General features: G+C 38.0%; 1 protein-coding gene across 2 annotated transcripts in view; it reads right to left on the bottom strand.

Moving 5' to 3' along the window:
- GRM5 (glutamate metabotropic receptor 5) overlaps positions 1 to 19239 on the bottom strand; it is a 660867-nt gene extending 641628 nt beyond the window's left edge. For both annotated transcript variants that reach the window (XM_088832124.1, XM_055416174.2), the window contains exon 1: positions 18579 to 19239. In XM_088832124.1, the coding sequence (XP_088688250.1) occupies positions 18579 to 19239 (661 nt within the window). The remainder of the gene's footprint in view (positions 1 to 18578) is intronic.
- Positions 19240 to 19742: the final 503 nt, after the last annotated feature.

The following is a 19742-nucleotide window of genomic DNA, read 5'->3' on the forward strand; positions in this document are numbered from 1 at the left end:
AAGAAAAGCTATGACAAACCTAAATAGCATATTACAAAGCTGAGACATCACTTTGCTGACAAAGGTCCATATAGTCAAAGATCTTTTTCCAGTAGCCATGTACAGATGTGAGAGTTGGACCATAACCAATGCAGTCCATGGATGGCAAAGAGTTGGATATGACTGAGTGAGTGAACAACAAATATACCCCCATCCTGTTGTTAGCTTAACGTTGGCCATGATGGGTAATCAGCAAATATTACAAACCATATCCCTCTGAGAGCCAGTTTACCAGCAAAATGCGGCTCATGCCCCTTCTCAGTCAATCTACAGTAATCTTAAAGAACAACTCTTTTAAAATATATAAACAAAGACCTTAAGATGTGCTATATCATGTTTCCAAGATAGTTTAAAACTGAGAACCTCAGACCAAGATATTCTGACTCCAAATTATACGCTTTCACCCCTTTAATGTTTCATTAAGACAACAGGACACAGACACAAAAATGCAAAGTGTTATTAAGTATTATAATAATGGGGACAAACACTGCAAAGTTTAAGACAGAAAATGGAAAAGAATGATATACATGGGCTTAAGGAGCCCATAGAGGAAGCAAGACCAAACAAGGCTTCAAAGATGGATGAAACATGATTAGAAGAAGGTCATTCAGTACAGGTGGATTTAAAAGACAGTCCCACAGGTGTATGCATGCTCTCAGGCTCACTGAGCTGTAAATATCAAATGTGTATAGGTTGTTGTATATCAGTTATTCCTCACTATGACTATTCTTAAAAAAGGAGTATGACAAGAGTGGCAATAAAATGTCTGTGTGTGGTTAACAGCAGGACTTATGAAGGAGGATGATTCACCATAGAGATGAGGTCTCTACAGTAGGTTAATAACAACCTCATAACTGGAGCACACTTTATATATTTAAATCTTCAGAATTTACTTTATAGTACCTAAAGCTTTAATTGGATACAACTTTGATGGAGCCATCATTACATGCATGCTTAGTCACTTAGCCATGTCTGACTCTTTTCTTTTTTTTTCTAATTTATTTATTTTAATTGGAGGCTAATTACTTTACATTATTGTATTGGTTTTGCCATAGATTGACATGAATCTGCCCCGGGTGTACATGTATTCCCCATCTTGAACCCCCCTCCCAACTGCCTCCCCATCCCATCCTTCTGGTTCATCCCAGTGCACCAGCCCCAAGCATCATATATCATGCATTGAACCTGGACGGGCGACTCTTCTTGACCCTTTGGATTGCAGTCCACCAGGCTCATCCGACCATGGGATTTTTTCAGGCAAGCATCCTGGAATAGGGTGTCATTTCCTCCTCCAGGGGATCTTCCCAATCCAGCTATCAAATCTGTGTCGCCTGTGTTTCCTACATTGCAGTCAGATTCTCTACCCACTGAGTCATCAAGGAAGCCTAGGGTCACATATGGGCAGGGAGAAATGCAATGTTTTGCTTCCTAAGAAAGCTAGTATTTAGTTAAATATACTTACATTACCTGAACTTTGTATGCCAGCAATTATTTAAAAATTCACAATCTTGCTCTATTATAAACAAATACTGAGTCTTAAAAGTTGTTCATACCCTTTTAAAGTTAATACAGGAATTTAATCTTTTTTCTTACTTGTGGCATTTGTAACAGTTGTTATTAATTTATCTAAGAAAAACTTTCTAAATACAAAGGTAAACACCACATAAAATATGTTCATTTATATACTTTTCGTAATTGTAAAAAATAAAAATAATCTAATGGCCCTCAAATCTGTAATGTTTAATGTAATCTGTCTTTTCTGTGGAGAAAAGATAACAGATAACCATGGTTAATAATGTGCATAAAGGGTACGGAAAATAAGGAAATTGCTCTCTTTACAATGCTAAGATTAAAAACGTGAACAAAAATTGCAAAATTTAAAATTAGTTGTAACTAGTTATCATGCATAAGATAGGCAAAAAAAGAAGACACCAAAATATTTTATTTCTGTTATATTAATGACTTTTTAAATTATTTTTTACTTTATTCTTTTTCAAATGTTTAACAATATCTATATATTACTTTTGTATCTGGAAACAATATATGTTTTTAAATATATCATTTGTGCCTGTCTTGTTTTCACTTAGTACCATTTAAGTTGTTTTCAGCCACCAGAATGATAGGATGAGAATGCTTCAAAGTGCAAACACAGGCCAAGAAGTCACATTTTAATCCATTAGTAGGCCAAGAAAAAAATAATTCTAATAATTAAATTGGTAGTAATGGATGATATTTATTGACTGCTTGCTATGAACTGCACAACATAAATGTTTTATACATTTAAAAGGCTCATTTAATTTGCACAATAGTTGATGTAGGTCAACCAGTATTCTTATTTTCTGTGACTCAGCTTCCACATCTATAAAACTGAGATAATAATAGCACTGTCTCATACGATCGATGTATTGGATGAATCCATGTATGTACAAGAACTATGTATGTACAAGAACTCAGCCAAGTGCCTGGACATGTGGGAAACACCTTGCAACGGCTCTCTATCATCAACATCATCAATCATTGAACAATTGAAGCTGAGATTTATAGAGGTTATAATGTAACTTGTTCAAATTTTGGCCTATTTAACCATAGAGTCTAAGCCCTTAGACTCAATGATAAAAGCAGTAAAAAAAATAAATCTTTCAATATAACAAAAAGACAATTGCTTGTAAAACTGAGTGTCCTTAAAATAAACTTTCTCTGAACATTAAATTTCCTTTCCAACTAGTATCCTGGCACCAGGAAGTCTGCTACTTTATAGACAAGTTGTTTAAATTTCTAAACCCTGAGTTTCTCTTTCCTAAAATTGAGGTTGAAAAAAGAACACAAAATAACAGCTAAGATTTTTTGAACTCTTACTGTTACAGTTATCATTACTGTATTTACTGTGGTGAAAATGTTATTAATGAAGTCTTTGACTAGCATCTAATTTTCACAGTACTGTACTCAATATTTTGTAAAAGCAAAATATTTTGTAAAAGTCCAAGCATATACATCTTGGCACACAGTAAGCGTTCATTTACTATTTAATTAATATATCAGGCAGCTTTAGATTTACAAAGTGCATTAACTGATTATTCAATTGACCATCATAACAAAACATGAGTACAGAAAGTGCAGATGTAGTCTTCTGTCATCTTGCAAATGAGGATTCATGTATTCAGAAAGGTTCAGTGAACTGCCCAAGGTCATCCCAAAGTGGGAAATCAAATATGGTCTCCGGAATAATTCCAAGATTAATGTTCTTTCCACTGATCTCAAAATCAAATTCTCTGATGTGGTACCTGGATCAAAAGTCAAGTTTTCCATATTCAAATTCAATCACTTCAGCATTTCTGCTTTTCTTCAGAAATGGTTAAGACATTTCAGAAATTGTGTACAATTTCTGAAAGTCCAATAATGACCACTTTAGTGTATTGTATATAAAGAGCTTAAGAGCTTATTTTTCCTCTTCATGTTTACAGATGATATTCTTTCTTTCTACTGATGGCACAAGTATTATATTCTCCTCAGTCTCTTAAAACCTTCTCAGTTCAGTTCAGTCTCTCAGTCGTGTCCTACTCTTTGTGACCCCATGGACTACAACACGCCAGGCCTCCTGTCCATCACCAACTCCCAGAGTTTACTCAAACTCATGTGCAGCGAGTCGATGATGCCATCCAACCATCTCATCCAATGTTGTCCCCTCTCCTCCCCCTTTCAATCTTTCCCAGCATCACGGTCTTTTCCAATGAGTCAGCTCTTCGCATCAGATGGCCAAAGTACTGTAGTTTCAGCTTTGGCATCACTCCTTCCAAGGAATATTCTGGAGTGATTTCCTTTAGGATGGACTGGTTGGATCTCCTTGCAGTCCAAGGGACTCTTACGAGTCTTCTCCAACACCACAGTTCAAAAGTATCAATTCTTTGGCGCTCAGTTTTCTTTATAGTTCAACTCTTACTACATCCATACATGACTACTGAAAAACCAGTAACCATATACAGTAAAGAAACCTTCTAACCATATACAATAATTTGCCATATTCTGACAAAGTGAAGGTAAAACAAAAGCATATAATAGGCTTTGAGGCTAGGTTCCTGACAAATCCAAATCACTATTCCATAAAGTCACAAAGCAGCACAGCCTCCTGAAAAAAGGCATTTTTCAAGTAAGTGAAATCAATTCAGTACAACCATTAATTCCAGTGATTACTCAAAAGAACTTGGTGCTTTTTAGAGAGTTTAAGACTCAGAAAAGACTCAGAGATGAGGGGGAGGTTTGAAAATTTAAAGAAAATCCAGATACCATATAACATCAAAATTAGAGATAGGTTTGAGATAATGACTAACTCTGCTCAAAGAATGCTAAGTTTGTACCAAGCAAAATGTAGTATGATTAAAAGGGAGAAAATGTTTCTTTATTTAAGTTTTCTGAGGGTTCCCCATAACTAGATAATTATCAGAAGTCTGAAGTTCAAAAAATAAATTATTTCAATTTTGTTAAGCCAGAAAATATCTTAATTACTAGTGATAATGTATATAATAAGGCATTTCACAGCTTATTGTTTGCAGTTATCTGCTATATCCGTCAGTGAGGGAGATTAAAATCTTTCCTTTTTATTAAATAAAAAAAGCATTTTGCTGGCAGCTAGATCAGATTTCCTATCTTGAATGGAACAAAAACTTCATAATAGATCAGAGGCATTAAACAATATTAACAAAACCAGAACTAGGTCACCAATGGCACTTCACATGGCTCCCTTCAATTCCAGAATACTAAGCACAAGGCACGTATACAATCATATTGTGTTAAACAAAATGATGGGAAACACTGCTTATTTCTTTTTATTTTTTTCTTCCAACAGAGATATCCATCCCCATTCACCTTGGTCATGTAAATATCCTGCTTCTAGGATCACATATCTCACTGGTATTATTTGGTAAGGACTGGTAAGTGGAGATCGCTTTGAGAAAAAAAAAAAAACTTTATATTATCTATAATTTTCAATCAATTTCCTTAATACATTAATCTCTTGCCAGACAGGTACACTTTACGAGTTCTTGCTTACACATACCCTATTCTTTCTATAAGTGTACATTTTATCTTAGTATGAGATCAGGGTTTGGTATGTATCTGAGAAAAGTCACATGCTGACAAGTGTTTCCATCTTACCTATTCATATTGTGTACAACAGAGTCTGTTCTGTTCTGTTCAGTCACTCAGTCATGTCCGACTCTTTGTGACCCCGTGGATTGTAGCCTACCAGGCTTCTCCGTCCATGGGATTCTCCAGGCAAGAATACTGGAGTGGGTTACCATTTCCTAATGTTTAATGAGCAAATTAATTCATTCATTATAGCATCACATGGACCTCAAGCTCTATTAAGTATGCTTTTCTATACTATATAGCTGTATTGAAATATATTGCACTTTGTCAAAAATGTATAATACATTTTATGTGAAATTTTCTCTCGAGTCAAAAATTTTGCGCCAAATTTTTAATTATTTTCATAATTTTGTGCAATTCAGTAAACGAAAGTACCTATAAATTGCCAAATAATTTGGAATTTTTTCATTATCAATAAGTTTATTTCTATTAATTACCTATAAATATAAATTTATGCAATTAATATTGCCAGCCTGATTCATCACCATATATTTTTAATAAAAACATAAAGTTTAAATATTAATTGTAAGAAAGTTAATTATTGTTTATATTTTTTACTTCCTCTGGACAAAAACTAAGAATTATTAATAATTATGCTCGTCTATAAGGGATGAGGAGCAACAGTTAGAACTGGACATGGAACAACAGACTGGTTTCAAATAGGAAAAAGAGTACGTCAAGGCTGTATATTGTCATCCTGCTTATTTAACTTATATGCAGAGTACATCATGAGAAACACTGAGTTGGAGTAAGCACAAGCTGGAATCAAGATTGTCAGGAGAAATATCAATAACTTCAGATATGCAGATGACACCACCCTTATGGCAGAAAGTGAAGAAGAACTAAAGAGCCTCTTGATGAAAGTGAAAGAGGAGAGTGGAAAAGTTGGCTTAAAACTCAACATTCAGAAAACTAAATTCATGGCATCCGGTCCCATCACTTCATGGCAAATAGATGGGGAAACAGTGGAAACAGTGACTGGCTTTATTTTTTGGGGCTCCAAAATCACTGCAGATGGTGATTGCAGCCATGAAATTAAAAGACATTTACTCCTTGGAAGGAAAGTTATGACCAACCTAGATAGCATATTAAAAAGCAGAGACATTACTTTGTCCACAAAGATACATCTAGTCAAGGCTATGGTTTTTCCAGTGGTCATGTACGGATGTGAGAGTTGGACTATAAAGAAGGCTGCTGCTGCTAAGTCACTTCACTCATGTCTGACTCTGTGTGACCCCGTAGACGGCAGCCCACAAGGCTCCCACGTCCCTGGGATTCTCCAGGCAAGAACACTGGAGTGGGTTGCCATTTCCTTCTCCAATGCATGAAAGTGGAAAGTGAAAGTGAAATTGCTCAGTCCTGTCCGACTCTTAGCGACCCCATGGACTGTGGCCTACCAGACTCCTCCACCCATGGGATTTTCCAGGCAAGAGTACTGGAGTGGGGAGCCATTGCCTTATGCTGAAGAACTGATGCTTTTGAACTGTGGTGTTGGAGAAGACTCTTGAGAGTCCCTTGGACTGCAAGGAGGTCCAACCTGCCCATCCTAAAGGCAATCAGTCCTGAATGTTCATTGGAAGGACTGATGCTGAAGCTGAAACTCCAATACTTTGGCCACCTGATGCAAAGAGCTAACTCATTTGAAAAGACCCTGATGCTGGGAAAGATTGAGGGCAGGAGGAGAGGGGGACGACAAAGGATGAGATGGCTGGATGGCATCACTGACTCGATGGACATGGGTTTGGGTAGACTCCAGGCGTTTTTGATGGACAGGGAGGCCTGGCATGCTGCGGTTCATGGGGTCGCAAAGAGTCGGACACGACTGAGCGACTGAGCTGAACTAAAAAGGGATGAGAGTACTAACATGGGAACTGAAAACAATCAAATTAAATTTGATCACAAATAATATAGCTGGATAGCTTAACTTTTTCAGTTTCTTGATATAGTTTTTCTCTCTTTTCTCAATTTACTACAACAAAACCTATTATGAGCTTCATTTTTAATTTTTTTTTCAAATTCCATAAAATTGAAATTAAACTAACATAATACTTCAATATGTCTTACTTTTATATTTCCCCATCTTCTTTAAAGGGTATAAAGCCATCGTACAGCAATGCCAGTATACAGCTTTCCTTAATATTAATGGCCCTCTACTAAGGAAATGGCAACCCACTCCAGTGTTCTTGCCTGGAGAATCCCAGGGACAGGGGAGCCTGGTGGGCTTCTGTCTATGGGGTCACACAGTCGGACACGACTGAAGTGACTTAGCAGCAGCAGCAGCAGCACTCTCATTAAGGAGAATCAAAGATTGAATTCTGAAACAAAATCTGGTGAAAAGCAGATATAAAACTTCTAAAAAAAGTTACACAACCAAAAAATAAAAAGAAATATGACGAGGGAATTGTCAAAGATACAAATTTTTTTTGTTTTTAGAGTCCTTGAGAAACATAGACACAACACACTGGATTTGAGGTTATGGATTTAGGTGCCTTCTTGCTCTGCTTATTTGCTATCTACTTCTCATTGTAGCTATGGGTAAGACTGACTTTCAAACAATATTAGTAATAATGTACTAATAATAGCATAAACATTTGTATTTTGATACCACTTCACAGATTATAAAAAACAGGTAAAATCTGATAACACATTAAATACTTGATAAATAAGTTATTACTGTCATTGTTATAGCTGAGCTTTAATGATATGTAAGGCTGCATCTGTTTTGTTTATAAACTAGAATAGCTATTAAATACAGTCCATTTATTCTTTATTGTTAACTATTCATTATTTATTTATTATATTATAATTTATATCGACTAATATTTATATATTACATATAAATATATTAATATTTACATATTGTAATATGTTATATTAAAATTTACATATAATATACATTTATCTTAATTGTGGTTTAATTAATATTAACTTATATCAATATATGGCAACTTATTTATTATTATTATTTATTATTAGATATAGTCTGTTTTATTTCCTGAAGACAGTGTTACATCCTTTTAGCTTTAAACTCAAGCCTATGGCATGCCTCAATGTGCTACAGCTTAGCTTTCATTAACAAAGTTGCAGTTACTGATGAGTGAAGGTGATGGAGCAAGTCCAATTTGAAATTTATAAAGAAGTTATAGAACCATCGTGCTGTTTTTTTTTTTACTACAAAAGATATTCATGCTCTTTATGAAAGTGACAATTCAGAAGCTCTTACAATACAGCATCAACTTTGTGCCTTTAGTCTCCTGTTTATACACCCTGATTCCCTCCTGGCCCCTCCACCCGCACCCCCACACCCTGGAGTTAATGGTGTAAGCAGTCTAGCGAGGACTCCTCAGACCCTGTTCATTATACTACACCACAGTGCATCTCAGCTCAGTCTAGCGAGGACTCCTCAGACCCTGTTCATTATACTATACCTCAGTGCATCTCAGCTACTGGAGGAGAGGTTGTGGGATCTAGTTACAGTTGTTTCAAAGCATTAAGCACCCTATGTCATAATACATGATTACAGACCCAACTTCCAAAAGGAAAATCAGGAAGAATCTAAAACTCACTATATTTACTGTTCACTTCCCTGGCTAATTTTCCATCTCATCCAATAATCAGTTTTAACCAAACTGAAATCTTATCGATGCATTTTTCTTCATGCCCAAGATAAGGCAAAGCAAGCCCCTGGCAGGCAAATTTAGAATGCACTTATTGAGCACTTGCTTTGTGCCACACATGAACTGCTTTATGTTTACTTTTCAAAACAGTCTATGGAGCAGGAACTATGATCTCAGTTTAATAGTAAGGAAACTAAATAACTTACTTGTCCAAAATCCCTCAAACTAGCAAGAATATTAATCAGGATTTTCATTCAAACCTGCCTGTGTTCATAGCACTACTTAGAGTGATCTAAACTAGGTCAGTTCAGTTCAGTTCAGTTCAGTCGCTCAGTCGTGTCCAACTCTCCGCGACCCCATGAACCACAGCACGCCAGGCCTCCCTGTCCATCACCAACTCCCGGAGTTCACTCAAACTCATGTCCATCGAGTCGGTGATGCCATCCAGCCATAAATTCTTGAGATATCTTTGCAACACACTGGAGTTAAGGTTATGACTCCACTGCACTTGCTTATTTTATGGAACAACTTTTATTTCTAAAAGTGCTCTCTCACGTTTTATCTAACCCTTTTTTTAGTAATGGTATATGGCCTGATCTTCACATTCTAAAGAGACCTTAAATTTGGACCTGACTATATTATTAAATGAAATTAAACATCTAATCATTGGAAACTCAGAGAAAACTGAAAGAAGACTGTCACTTTATATGTTTAAAGCTGTGTCTTATTGCACAGCTTATCTCATGGTGCATCATGATTTTATATAACCAAGGGATCACCTTATAAACAGGATCAATACTTCACACTGTATTTTATGTGTTTATGTGTGTGTGTGTGTGTGAGGGAGTTACATGTTACTGTGTTTTGTGTAAACTTGTAATACCAAAATTATATAATATCTTTTGACAATCATTTTTTATTATATTGGACCAAAATATTCAAAAAATAAAATGTTCATTGGGCTTCCCTGGTGGCTTAGCTGGTAAAGAATCCGACTGTAATGCAGGAGACCCTGGTTCAATTCCTGGGTTGGGAAGATCCCCTGGAGAAGGGAACGGCTACCTACTCCAGTATTCTGGCCTGGAGAATTCCATGGACTGTATATAGTCCATGAGGTCACAAAGAGTCAGACATGACTGAGCGACTGTCACTTTCAAGTGTACTTTGATCACTGATAAAAACTAGTACTGGAAACTTGCCTCTAATATCCTCAACTAGTGTCCTTGACATTGTCCTATATTGATGCTTATGCCATTTATCACTAAACATATATGACTTATTTTTATTTTACTCAAAGTTTCTACCATTTCCCACCCTGGGTACTTTGGAATTCTTGCTTGTTTCTAATAAGGCTTAAACCCCCCTATCCAGGAGAGACAAATCAAACGACATTGTCACAGAAGAATAAACATCTGTATGTGAACTGCATTTCTCTAAAAGAGAAAAGCATAATTAGTTGCTTATAAGCTTTTTTATTTTTTTAGCAGTAAAATACAGTAAGGAAAACACTGTAAATGGTAACCATATACACATATGACTATATGCAACTAAAGATAAAAATTTACAAAGCAGTATCTACACTATCATGTAATATGTTGATATTTATATTCTACTCTATACTAACTGCTGGTTGCAAGCAACTAAGTTGGTTTTACAATGAATTTATGCCCAGGATGTATTTTTTGGGGGGGGAGGCAGGGAAACACTGACTAGATATTTTTCTCTTTTTAAAAACCCTTTCTGAATATGTAAAAAATGATGCATAAAAAGCATCACTGGGGCATGATCTCTGGTTTCAAAGTCTCCTAAGATGAACATATCTGACTATTACATCTCTTGCCAAAACACATCCTCAATTCAACATTTGGTTAAATTGAGAAGTCTCTCTGGAGTATTTGCAAATGTGCCAAGATGAGGTTTTATAACTCCTAGTTCTGATGAATTCCAAAGAAGTTTTTCATACATAAGGCTACAACATTTAACAATATGTCTTCCTGCGCTGAAAAAATTTGTACCATACGGTTTCCTCCCATAATTGGCATCTGAAGGACGGGCAATGGAGATGAGGATAGAGACAACCAGGTACAGCCTGTACTTTTCATCGGACTCACACAAAGGTCCTCTAAGAGGTCAGCTTGTTGCCACATGCCTCCTTCTTAATTCATTTTCTTTTTACTATAATTAAATCCTTCCATGGGAACAAGGAAAGGTGCTGCTTTCAAAGCCAGATAAAAAGACACAGGAAATATGCTCTAAAGATTTTCTGCAAAGGGGAATGAACAGTGCCTTGTTTCCCTTCATAGGAACATGAAGGAAAGAAACTCATAGATGTGTATTCTACTTTTCCTTGAAGCCACACCTATCCCAACATACAGGGAGGGAGTCTGGGCTTAATGAAAAAGAACTGTGTGTTAAGTCACCCAGTTATGTCCGACTCTGCAACACTATGGACTGTAGCTCACCAGACTCCTCTGTCCATGGAATCCTCCAGGCAAGAATACTGGAGTGGGTAGCCTTTCCCTTCTCCAGGGGATCTTCCTGACCCAGGGATCAAACCCAGACCTCCTGCATTGCAGGCAGATTTTTTACCATCTGAGATACCAAAGAGCTGACCTTGGGTCCAAATCCTTGCTCTGTCACTAAGCAGCTGGAGTATTATGGGAAAAATCACTTTCTCTTTCCATACCTATTCTCTAACCTAAAAAAAAAAAAAGGTAACTTTATCAGACTATGTGATGGGATAAATGAATCAACTAGAAAATTAATGATACAATATAGTATAAATGACCATGCTTTAACTTACAGAATAACAGAACCTCAATTAAACAACATTTGGTTGTCAAGAAAGGGAGTTGTCAAAAAGGACAAATAATCCAACTTCCTCATTGCCCAACTGAGGTTTAAGTTCATTTTTCCAGAGCCCATCCATGAGGTTATTTATTCCAGTCTTGTACACAGGACTTAACAAGAACTTACCCACTACCTCTTAGAGACATAATTCTTTCATTGAATGCGAAAACAAAATTGTGGACAGGAGTCTTGATTTGTGAGACTCAACTTTGTTAATGATCATGTTAAATAAGGCCAAATTATTTGTCCTTACTGTTTGTTTCCTCAAATGTAAGATAAATGGGTTATTAAATGGTTGTCTAAGATGCTTCCAATGTTAAACATTGTATAAAGTTAACAGTAGTGTTTCTGTCTGAATTAACATCATGACTACCTGAAGACTGATCTCAACTCTCAACGCTATACAACTCCTGAAAGAAGCTACATGAAACCCCCTTAAAAAGTACTCAGTAGGGCCCATGCTGATGTTTCTTATCTTTCTAAACTAAACTGTTGTCTTCACAGAATCACAGTTAGTGTCACCAAGTCCAAACTTTCCCTGCTTGCCGTGTGATAGCCCAATAAATCCGAGGGACAAGATATTACAGCAAGGAGTATGACTTTATTCAGAAAGCCGACTGACCAAGAAGATGGCAGACTAACTTCGCAAAATAACCACTTGCTGTGGCCTCAATGCCAGGTTCACTATGGATCAGAAAGGGTGGAGGTGAGGAAACAAAGCAAAAAGATCTTTTATTGTGTGTATCTCCTAGAATGGCAAGCCTCAGGCAGGCAGATGTGCTAGTTTCACTTCCTCACCACCACTGCACAGGCGCTATGAAATCGAGTGTCCTCTGCCATGTCAATGAACAAGGAAGCCACAGCTGTCCATGCTTCTGGCCCCACAAAGGGAAGGTCTGAGCCACATCCAATCTCACACAAGGAACTTAAGAAAGTCACAGTCCTTCAGAGGCGGGCAGTGAGCTAAACAAAGGGTCAGGGAGAGGGGCAGGACTCCCTGAGACAGGGCATTCTGTATGCTGCAATAACAAAAGCAGCAAAACACAAAGATTAAAGTCACAGAAACAGGGAATGTGGAGTCAAAACTGACCCTTCCCAGTTACAGCAGCAGAAAAGATGTGATGGGAAGTGATTGTTTCCACTTTCCAGAAGTTGCTAAACACAGACTGTGAATCGCACTGAAGGTCTTTCAACCAAAGCCTGACTGTTTTTAAATAACTGTTGGAAGAACCATATCATCACCTGAAAGTTAGCCTGAAGACAATGCTTTAAGGATGTCACTTACAACTTACTGGTACACTGTTTCCCCCGGAGCATCATTCAGATGTTTCTTTTTGTTTGGTTAAAACAAATTAGCATTCCTTTTATCATTAGGTAGAAGTAACAAATTCAAGAACCAGCATAAATAAAAACCGGAGTTGGGTGTGAACAGGATTTTACAATTAATCAAGGGAGGCATTTTGTCACCTCATTTTTATAGAGGCAAAACTGAAAAAATCACAAGTGTCTGCTATTTGTCCACATGCTATATGTTTATTAATAGTGTGCTGGATACTATTTTAACACAAATAATTCATTCACAAAGTGGTCTTCGAGCATCTAGTATATGCTAGGCACTCTGACAGGGGCTGCTAATGTACAGTAGAGTTTCAACGAAAGTCAGCAAAACTATGAAGTGTGAAAATGCTGTAAGTCAACCATAAAGTACAATATACATGCTTTGTGCATAAAAGCCAATTTATAATTACTTTTCTCAATGAAACTGAGCTGTATCAAAGGGAAGCAAATAATAATGGAATATATGCAAGTGTCTGATTATTTAAAGCATTTGTACTTTAAGGAAACTATCAGATCTCTAGCTTTGAAACAGATGTATGGGTGAGGCATTTAAATATTCTTTCTTGCCCATGGCATTTATTCCATTGAAAGCTCAAGAATATTAATGCATATTAACATATGTATTTTTGTTTTGAAGTTTAAACATTATAGTAGTACCCTATTCGGCAGTAGGGTTCAAGTTTAAAGCCACTGGAATGAAAATACTTATCCTGGAATCTATCTTGAAGGCATCTATTATTGTACAAGAATTTAACTTATATACAGAGCACATCATGCGAAAGGCTGGATGACTCACAAACTGGAATTAAGATTGCTGGGAGAAATATCAATAACCTCAGATATGCAGATGACACCACCCTAATAGCAGAAAGTGAAGAGGAACTAAAGAGCCTCTTGATGAAGGTGAAAGAGGAGAGTGAAAACCTGTTTTAAAACTCAACACTCAGAAAACCAAGATCATGACATCTAGTTCCATCACTTCATGGCAAATAGATGGGGGGAAAGTGGAAATAGTGACAGACTTTATTTTCATGGGCTCCAAAAATCACGGTGGATGGTGACTGCAGCTACAAAAATTAAAAGAAGCTTGCTCCTTGAAAGAAAAGTTATGACAAACCTAGACAGCATACTGAAAAGCAGAGATATCACTTTGTCGACAAAGGTTCGTATAGTCAAAGCTATGGTTTTTCCAGCAGTCATTTACAGATGTGAGAGTTGGACTATAAAGAAAGCTAAGAGCCAAAAAATTGATGCTTTCAAACTGTGGTAGTGGAGAAGACTCTTGAAATTCCCTTCGACTGCAACGAGATCCAACCAGTCAATCCTAAAGGAAATCAACCCTGAATATTCATTGGAAGGACTGATGCTAAAGCTCCTATACTTTGGCCATCTGATGCAAAGAGCCGACGCATTTGAAAAGACTGATGCTAGGAAAGACTGAAGGCAAGAGGAGAAGGGGACAACAGAGGAAGAGATGATTGGATAGCATCACCAGCTGAATGGACATGAATTTGAGCAAGCTCCAGAAGATAGTGAAGGACAGGGGAGCCTGGCATGCTACAGTTCATAGGGTCTCAAAGAGTTGGACATGATTCAGCGACTGTACAACAAATAAAGAATTTGTGGTTAGGGAGGTAATGTTTCGAGTTTCGGTTAGGCTCTACTAGGTGATTGAAATTGACTGTGGGTCAGGAGAGCAACTGTGTGGCTCTTGACTGTGTGCTCTCACAAAGCTGAGGCCAACTGACCTAAGGTGGCCTCACCTGGACAACTGAGCAGCCCTCATCCTTCACATGCTGAAGACAGGGTTCTAAGACAGACAGACTAGGAAGAAAGGACTCATTTCCACCAAGTTCTACTGATCAAAGCAAATGAGAGTGGAAGGGAACTATCAAGTTGCAAAGCAAAGAAGTCATTAGTGGAAGCCATCAGCGCCAAAGCAATGGACCTGCCACACTTCTACAGAGGCAAGTCCCACTCACTCTGTCAATGGACACATGTACCAAGGTTTCCAAATATATGGCAGCAAAGGGCCCTTTAAACTTTCTTAGAGCAGAGACAGTGGCTATTGGACTGACTCCTTTACAAGGAATACAATATTTTTCTTCTTAGTCACTGCACATTCCTTTCCTCCACACAGCTGAAGCGCTACAGTGGTCTGTCTTTAAAAATATTTTTTCTTTTTTTTACATTTAATCTCTTTGCAACTTGAAAGCCTAGGCAGTATTTCTGCATAATATAACAAGCCACAGTAAATACACAGTCCTGTAGCCTACAAATGGAGAAGGAAATGGCAACCCACTCCAGTAGGCTTGCCTGGAGAATCCCACGGACAGAGGAGTCTGACAGGTTACGGTCCGTGGAGTCACAGAGTCGGACACGAGTGAAGCAACTTAGCACAACCCACAAAAACCATAAATCAGTGAAATGCAAGTGTAGGAGATTAACCTGGAAGCTGAAATCCAAGTCTCCTTGTGCTCGCCTCTGAAATTCAGCAATACTACATGCATTCTCCAAGGAAGATCTTGAGACAGCCACCAAGAGTGACAAAGTACTGCCACATTTAAGTATAAAGTGAACAGGAAACATGGGGGGACAAAAGATGTCTTCAAAAATAAGACATCTGTTAACAGACCTCAATGTCTTGTGTATAAAAGCATTTGGAAATTTCCATACTCTTCAGGAAGGAGGAGTATCTACGAGTGAAAGAAGATAACTGTTGAGACAGGGGAATAAGTTGGAGATACTGGGGTAGCTAGAGAGAACTGCCCTAAACCAGGCAAGAAAAAGGCTCAAGTAAGACCTGGTGTTGTCATTTCACGAAAATCCCCCAGGGGCTTCCTGAAGGGCCTGGCAACAGAAAGCCAGACATCCCTTTGAGGACTTCCAGGGTACCAAACAGAGTTGTATTTTGTTATACTCAAGCACTTTTCTGACCCTGGAGGTAAGTTTTACTTTATAAAACTTCCTACCACACTGCCCCTATGCTAATACATTTTAAGACAGAACACCATGTAACTTCACTAGCTACTTACTTGCTGAGGAGCCAAGCAATACAAATACCTCTTGATTAACCACATAAAACAACAAAACAAAGAGCATTTCTTCCAATCTTTAATGTTTGTATCCCAGTGGTATCTTTCAAATATTTTATCCAAATTTGTCAACAAAATTTCTATCGGCCTATTTTTTAAAAAAATAATTAAATCTGCCTAAATTTGGCAGTCAAGCTTTTATTCCTTTTTTTGCCCACAAAGAGAATATTTTCTGTTAATTATTAAGTCGCAATAGGTAGCCTATGCTTGTAAAGCACAACTTCAAATGTTTGCACATAGATATTACATAAGAAAAGAAAGTCTTCCTTCCTGCCTTATTACTTAACTCCTTAGAATCCCTCCCCAGAAGGAACGACTGTTACCAGTTTTGCTCTTCTCTTTGAGAACAATTCTATGAATGTTCAATCAAATGGCTTACATAAACACAATTTTATACAAATAACACACCATTTACATACAACTATGCTGTGCTTTTTTTCATTTAAAATGATTGTGGAGATCATTATGATCTCACTATCTATAAAGTGCCCATTTATTTTAATAGCCATGTAATAATATATTATGTGGACATATTACAGTTTATTATATCATTCACTACTGGTGTACACTTAGGTTAAAAAAAAAGTTTAAATTACTAAGAATCAGTGATGACTAGTTTCTGTTTGAATACAATCTTGGATTAGTATCTCCTACAGACCGACCAACTCTTCTGAAGCTAGACAGAAGATTCTATCTCATCTTATATTTTCTCATGTCCTTTATTGAAAACCCACGCCTTCTTAATTTTCACCAATTGTCAGTATTCATCCAGTTAAATTTTCATTATCAAATTCATTTTCTTCTCTAAGATTTCCACCCTGGCCTCCATCACCATGGAGCAGGACGTGATTATTTTTTCTACTTCATTTTACTTTAGAAACTTGGTTATGTAAGTATAAGTGCATGCTCCACCTCCTTTGACAGAGTGCATGCCCACTGAGGGCAGTAATGCATGAAACGTACTCCCATCCTTCACAGAGTATTAGTAAATTATTTTCATATTGGGACTTAATAAATATGTGCTACATAAATATATCCTCTAGGTGTATTTCTATTGGATTCTACTAAATTCTAACAGGGTTAAAAATTTGTAGCTATGAGCCCCCCTTCTGCCTCTGAAGTTGCTAACACGTATTCACTGGATGAATTATTTAAATTCTTGAAACATTTGTATTTTAAAATAGAAACAAAATATCTGGATTGTCTGTATCACTGCTTGTTGTGAGAATCAAATGAATTAGTGTTTCGTAAGAAAAATACCAGCATTATGGAAAAATATTTCAAAGGTCTCCTAGTCCAATCACGTATCCGTCGCACGAAACTTCTATACATCGACATCTCTGTAAGTAATCCATAAAATTATGTATGAAAATTTCCAGAGGCATGGAAGTCTTAATCCAGTGTAGAAGCTTATTATTTTATGCTTGTGTGACTCTGAATATTATTGAGTGGCCACACAGTGCAATCCATATTATGCCACTTGATAATGAATGAAAGGTTTGCTAAATCTAACTGGTGTTTGGCTCCCAACCTATGAAGTAGTCTTATTCTGGCCATTTCATTAATTTCCTAATAACTTAATCTCACAGTTTACACGACTAAATTGTTTGGAACATACTGACAGTGTTATTGCAGAATTTTAAAATTTCAGCTAATCCTAACAAAGTATTTGTTTGGTATACCACAGTGTTTAGCATACACAGAATACTTTCTTAGAAAGAGTGTTGCGTAATGAGCAAACCTCACGATTTGGGTGTCTTAACCTCTGTAGGTCCAATCAAACCTATCGTTCAAACAGTCTTGGTTGAGAATTAACAAATTATACAAAAGAACTTTAAAAGCACTATCAACAATAAATAAGGCTAATATTATGTGGTATAAGACCTCAGTCATATTTTCTTCCCTCACGATGCTTTCAGCATAAAGCAGCAATAAATTTCAAAGACAGCTAACATTAAATATTTAAAACTTACACTTCCAGAGAACGTCTCATACAAGGATAGAACTAACTCATACACATCTCCATTTCAGATTTAACCAGACACACTCTTGAAAGATAGTTGTTAGAGTAAACTGTTTGGTCACTTTCTCTTACAACATACCTGGGCCAGATCTGGCCGCCTTGAGGCCTGATGTGTACTTAAGTGTACTTCCCTTTAACACAGAGCATCTCAGAGGGCACTCAGAGCAACTGTCAAAAATGTCAGGAGTTCAGAGAAGATCTAGAACTTAAAAGTCCCTAGCATCATTATAGAAGACATACAAATAATGCAATAGTAAGCCAAAACAAAAAAACGTATACATTTTGCCAACTGATGGCCACGTATCCAATCACCTTAGCGCTCTAGACATCTGCTGTCCTCTCCCTTCTTATATAACTGGTATAACGGAGACACTCAAAGAATCTCAGATGATTAGGACAATTTCAGCTCTCAGGACCTTGAAATGCTAACTGGGAAGCTGGAGGGCAGAGACATACTCAGCGTGACAGACTCACCTTCTGTGTGCACTGCCGACACGTAGGTCCAGTTGTACCTCTTCACGATGTCCACCATGGCGCGTGCCTGCTGGGCATCGGAAGGCACGACCCTCATGAAGTACTTGAACAGAGTTTTGTCGCTCAGATCCATGCTTGTGGCCGAGTAGGCGATTTGAGGTATGTTGAAAAGCTGGAGCAGGTTCTGGACCTGAATGGCCACCGAACTGGAGCCGGGCCCGATGACGCCCACGATGGGCTTCTTGGAGCGGAAGGACGAGGAAGAGCCGTCCACGCAGCGCACCAGGCCTTCCTCTTCCTCCGCAGAAATGAGCGAGTCCCTTATGAACTCGATGCTCTGCTCCAGGGCCACGGCCGAGTGCCAGCACGAGTCCCGGATCTCGCAGCCCAGCGTGATGTTGGGCAGGAGCGTGGGGTCCGAGTTGATCCTCTCCAGGGTGTGCAGCATGGCCTCCACCCGCTGGATGCCGTACTGCTCCCGCACCGCCCCGCACTTGCGCTCGTGAACCTTGTCCACGGTGGGCTGGTGGTGGACCGAAAACAGAGCCCCGATGATGATGTCGCCCGGCATGTGTGCCACCACCCTCCGCTCGCTGGACTGCGCGCTCCCACGGACATTTTCTTTCAAAAGCAGGACTGACAGGATCAACAGAAGGACCATTTTAGGGAAGAAGTTCAAGCTAATAAAGACAGCATGGTGGGGAAAATTTAGGAGGGTTCTGACAGATGGAATCCAAGATGTCCGATGGTGAGTGGCAACGCAAAAGTCAGCCAGTACTTTAGATGCGCTCGCTAAAGGACCATCATGTCTCCAAGGACCATGTGGTTAGAGGCATCCATGTGATCATGATCTTCAACACCTGGAAAAGTAAACAGAAAGGGGATTTAACAACAGAAGTATAACCAGTTTGGGAACTTCTGTTTATGGTAGCAGAAAAAGAGAGTGCTTATGATGTAACTTGAAAAAAGAATCCCCCCAATTTTTCTTTTCTCCTTTGTGATTTTGCGATTCAATAAAAGCAGCTTGTTAAGCATCTTGATCTTACTTTGCTTAGGTTAATTTATTTATTTGTTTGTATGGAATAAGTTGCTCAGTTGTGTTCAACTCTCTGCGACCCCATGGACTGTAGCCCTCCAGGCTCCTGTGTCCATGGAATTCTCCAA

The sequence above is a fragment of the Moschus berezovskii genome, chromosome 25 (genome assembly GCF_049115385.1).
Source record: "Moschus berezovskii isolate FMDL1 chromosome 25, NW_MosBer_1.0, whole genome shotgun sequence".
Lineage (NCBI taxonomy): Eukaryota > Metazoa > Chordata > Mammalia > Artiodactyla > Moschidae > Moschus > Moschus berezovskii.